Here is a 5,002-nt window from a genome sequence, read left to right as displayed (position 1 = left end):
TTAGGAGAGTCTATTTGATTTGAGTTATACATCATTTTAAAGCTTAAAGTCTGCTCTTTCAGAATATGGTCTTAACTAAAAATTCATGTCTGGCGACTTTTTGTTTGTTTTGAGGTGCAGTGTCACATATGGTCTGTACAATTGTACATTGTACATTGTATGTACATGTATAATGAAATTACAGTATGATCAAAGAAAAGTGCTGGTCCCAATGACTTTGTTTACGAACACAGGTCTATATTTAACATGTTCTGCAGGTTGACTGCTTGACATTCAAGTTACAGCTGTACAAGGAAATTAAATGGCGATCAGCAAGATGTCATCGGGGGAAGGTGCTAAAGCAGGGGGAGATGAGCTTGTGTGGAACACTGAGCTTGAAGTCAGTCTCTTCTATGCCATGCGTGGACATAAACCAGTTGGTGAGTTCCTAATAAAGTTGGTTTTTTCTGCAAAATAAAGATGTTTTTAGACCCTAAAATAGCATTCAGACAGATAAAATCATTTTTTAGATGCGGAAGATCCATTTGTAATTTTTTCTGGGGCTACATACTGTACATTGGACATGCGCAGCCAAACACAGCATGGAAGGGACTGTACCTTGGTACAGTTCTGGTTGAGGTGAGGATTTAGCTTTCAACGTTTTGCGAGATATTCAGAAACCACTCTATGAGATGTCAAAGAGTATACAATTCTAGGAAAATCAAAAGTTTATTTGATGAAAATTGGTTTTGAAATGACTGAGATATCCAAAGACAAGGTGAAACAAAGAGATCCCAATAAAAGTTGTGGCCTGTCGCCTTTTATCAATTATCGCTTTTTTTTTAATATCATGGCCTTTTGAAAACCCCCGCCCCTCGACGTTCCGCGCAATGTATCGCTAACGCGAAAAGCTATCGCCGCGACGTTTCATGACTTTTTTCTTTTGAGTCTCCCGCATTTTTTGACACCAAATTTGCGATGCCCGGGCGCGCGGTTCCGAAGTTGCGCATAAATATGTATGTGCATGTCAGACCAAAAATTGCTCAAAAACATGAATTTGTGTACAATTTCAATGCAAACTGTGCTTACAGGCAAATTTCACAAAAGCATGATTATTTGGGGGTTTTAATGATTAAAATCAATTAATAGCATATTTTCTTGTTCGGAACAATGTCGCGGACAAGTTTCATCGAAAAAACAATGAAAAACATAAAGTCGAAAAAACAAAGAAATACATAAATTCAAAAAAACAATAAAATACTTCAGAAATTTTTTCTGATGCCGCAATTTTTTTCTCTTATATTTGCTCAGGACACTAAAAAGAATATTTACACAAAAAATGTGCCCATTTTGAGCTTTTTATAGTGATTTATACCAAATTATCTGATTTCATGCATCATTATGCATAAATTAGCATAATTTAGCATAAATGATAATTTTTTTTAAAATTTAACTTGGTAGTACTGTAGATTACGTCATAGGCAATGTGTGTGCCAATTTTCGTCGCGATCGTGCGGTCGACGGCCGAGATCTGGCTCTATGATCTACATGAATAGCCCGGCCTAGTTAGGGTTAAATCCTTGATGCCATGCTTATGGTCCTGTGATGTAGTGATGCCGGATTGAAGTGTAAATAAGAATGTACAAAGTATTTTTTTTTTTAATATCCCGATTCATTCTCAAGGAACTACATGTACACTGTGTCTTTGTGTGTGGTACACTTGCAGGAGTTAACAAAAACTTCCAGATGATGTGCATACATGAAAAGTTCAACCAAGCCACAGGGAGGCAGGTGACCTCCCAGCAGATTTGGGACCACCTTGGAACAATGTATGACATGCAGGCCCTGGTAAGTTGGTGCCAGAGTATCACCGGACTTCTTCTGTGTTAGACAATGTTCCAGATTGACATGGTTTAAAATACAAACTTGTATTGCTCGTCACCCTGTGGTGAAACACAGGGGGTCACTACCTTCCCCCATTCTTCCAGAGTGTTTAAAGAGAGAATGGCATCAGTGGGTTTATTCATTTATCGATGAGTTCTCGCAATAAGTTCACTAATTTGAAAAAAATACACAGTACCTGCTACATGCCAAAAGGATTAGAACCAGCACTTGCTGTTGGGCCACAGCTGGGTAGCCTGGTGGACACAATCCCTTCCGAGTAATCAGGAAAATGTTGGGTCAAATCCAACCCAAATATGTGCACCCATGATTTTTTTTTCTTCTTTAAATAATGGCTGCTACTAAAACACTAAATAATTGGTGCTTATTTACAGCTCACAGCCCTGACAAACCAATTTCAGCACACTTTGAGTAAACTTGAATGTCATGTGAAAAAGAAAATGTATTTAGTACCATTATTGCCACTTACTGCCAAGTTTGCAAGCCACTTCAATACAGAGACAAGTATGTACCTGTACTTCTCAGTACGCATTTGTGTGATGTTTTCTGTGTCTTTTCATGACAGCACGAGTCTGAAATCCTCCCCTTTCCGAATAAGGAAGTGGAGTTCACATTGCCCCCGAGTGAATTTGAAGACATGATGCAGCAGCGTGCCAAATCAGGAGGAGAGACATTGCGAACAACATCAGCAACACAAGATGGTACGTATTCTCTGGGGTTTTCTTTAGCCTTGTGAATGCCTCTTGGATAGGATGTACTTGTGTTTTGTGTGGTTGATGTTGCAGTCTGATGCCTGTCAAAGCATATTTTTCTCCTTTTTGTTTACTTTTGTTGGAGTTACACTAGGATTAAAACAACAAACTTAAAGGGATCGTATAGTATTGGTTGACACCTAATTTCAGGTTTCTAACATTTTTTGGTGAGATAATGACAAAACTCTTATGAAATATGAAAGAGCATGTAATTCCATGAGGAATTCAACGTTTATTTGATGGAAATCGGTTTTAAAATAGCTGAGACATTCAAAACAGAGTGATTCTAATAAAGTGTGGGACCCACATTTTAATGCGATTGCTTTGCTTTACTTTGTTTTTGGATGTTTCAGTCATTCCAAACCCGATTTTCATCAAATAAACTTTTGAATTCCTCTTAAAATGGTATGCTCTTTATTATTTCATAAGTATTTTCTTGGTATCTCGCAAAAAGTTAAAAGCCCAATTCTCATCTCCACCAATACTGTACCATCCCTTTAAGGTGGTTACCTTCAGGGATCTGATTAATGCAGAACATTGTGCCATAAGAATCATTGTATTGCATTGGGCTCAAGCACAAGAAACTGAGAAGAGAAAAAGCTTCAAAATACCTAAACTTTGACCAGTCTAACTTTGTATATTTTGTATTATTATTTTACTCATTTATTCATGCAATGGAGTGACATTCTGTATAAAAAATTTTAATCATGCTTATATATGTCTGTGCAATTTTAAGATATTTTTTTAACACGAAACACTATATAACTGAGGATTATTCCAAAGTTCAGTCCTAACCTTACTGTAGTATCAGTGAAAATTCTGCTCAAAGTCTCAATGAAATCCCAAGCCACCCTAGAGTTTTGTTTTTGTGTATATGCAAGACATCTCCTCACATGAACAGCCTATTGCTGTTCCAACACATCTAATGGCAGAACTCACTTGGCTTCCTTTCCTCTCATTTTCCTCTCCACACTTCCTCTTCTTCCCTTATTTTTCCTCTCTCTCTTCTTACCCCTTCTCAGCTCCGAAATCAGCATACCTGGTATTTCATTCTTTAATTATCATCACTGCGGGGAAATATAAAATGATCCTCTTAAGACATCACGTCATATTACTGATCATTTGAACAATTATATGGTAGTTTATGACATATCATATGCTTATGAGAACCACTTTTCAGATCTTCATTAGATCTGCATTACTGTATACGCCGAATATTTCACGAGGTTTTTATTTTCCCAAATTTCGCGAGTCGGGTGCTATTCGCGAAATTAAAAACACGCAAAAATATTGACTCTGATCCCGATGTGGATGTGACATACGCGTGTACATTTCTCCGTCCAGTGCAGGACTCAACGATTGCGAATTTAACCACTCGCGAAATCGTCGGGAATTCCCGATTCGCGAAAATTTAGACTCGCGAAATATATGGCGTATACAGTATATCTTGAAGCACGTCTGAATGACACTGTATGAAGTTACAATTGTACATGCTCAAGCATAATTTTTTCCTCGTGGTGTGACTGTATTTAAATAACGTAGGTTCAAAGTCGGACTCGTCGAAGGCTCCCATCAAGCAGAGCGCACTAAGCGGGGTTGTGGCGGGGACGCCATCAGAGAAGGACAATTCGCCGAAGAGGAAGCGGACGAGGCAAGCAGCGACCACGCCCTCCGAGGCGCCTTCTTCCAAGAGGAGAAGATGATCCCACTGGCACCACTGCAGACCCCTTATCGGTCTCAGTCATGTATGATCTAGTCTCAGTCCATGCCTTGACAATCAGTGCCTGGTGAGTGCAGCGAAATACTGTAAAACATGATATATTCGCGGCATGAAATTTTCGCGAATTGGAGCCGACGGCCTTTTTCGTGGCATGAAGTTTTCGCGAATCGCCACTGGCGTTCAATGCATATGGTGTAGACAAGAACTTTTGCATGCATTTTAATTTCGCAAATTTTGGCACTCGTGAAGTTCGCGAAATGAAAATGCATGCAAACTTTCCTCGTTTTACAGTAGCATTACATGAAAGAAATTGGAAGCACCATGAGGTATCCAGGCTTGATAAGATACATGGATTGTGGTACATAAAGTAGAAGGCATTTTGCACTTGCAACGATAACTACCCAATCGCTAATCTTGATCCATTCCTCCATGTTAATGACGTGACGAGGCCAGTGGGAAGATTTAGCAAACTGCTGCTGGGGATTTCATTAGTGACTGCTAATCAAGTGTGTCTATTTTCTCTAGGGAGAGCACGCTGAGCTGAAGTTTATATGTCATCCATGTCCACTTCATGGATGTCTATGGGGACTCTACTTGATATTGATGCAGAAGTAGCCGAGATGTTTGTAGTCCTTTTCCCAAGCTATGC

General features: G+C 39.1%; 1 protein-coding gene across 1 annotated transcript; it reads left to right on the top strand.

Annotated features, from left to right (window-relative positions):
* The first annotated feature begins 301 nt into the window (after positions 1 to 301).
* Positions 302 to 4,564, top strand: LOC139715410 (MRG/MORF4L-binding protein-like). Its single transcript, XM_071626986.1, has 4 exons — positions 302 to 419; positions 1,706 to 1,827; positions 2,447 to 2,582; positions 4,176 to 4,564. Exons 1-4 carry the CDS (start codon positions 302 to 304, stop codon positions 4,334 to 4,336), a joined length of 537 nt encoding a protein of 178 aa, XP_071483087.1. The 3' UTR covers positions 4,337 to 4,564.
* Positions 4,565 to 5,002: the final 438 nt, after the last annotated feature.

The sequence above is a fragment of the Diadema antillarum genome, unplaced genomic scaffold (assembly GCF_040938485.1).
Source record: "Diadema antillarum isolate AM-2024a unplaced genomic scaffold, OU_Dant_1.0 scf00000006, whole genome shotgun sequence".
NCBI lineage: Eukaryota > Metazoa > Echinodermata > Echinoidea > Diadematoida > Diadematidae > Diadema > Diadema antillarum.
Note: the sequence above shows the minus strand (reverse complement) of the source record. Positions and strands in the feature narration are given on the sequence as shown.

Excerpts from the sequence above, each read along its gene's own strand:
- LOC139715410 (XM_071626986.1), top strand. The coding sequence starts at position 302 with ATGGCGATCAGCAAGATGTCATCGGGGGAAGGTGCTAAAGCAGGGGGA. Across the intron at positions 420-1,705 it reads GCGTGGACATAAACCAGTTG|GAGTTAACAAAAACTTCCAG; the intron begins GTGAGTTCCTAA and ends GTACACTTGCAG. Across the intron at positions 2,583-4,175 it reads AACATCAGCAACACAAGATG|GTTCAAAGTCGGACTCGTCG; the intron begins GTACGTATTCTC and ends TAAATAACGTAG.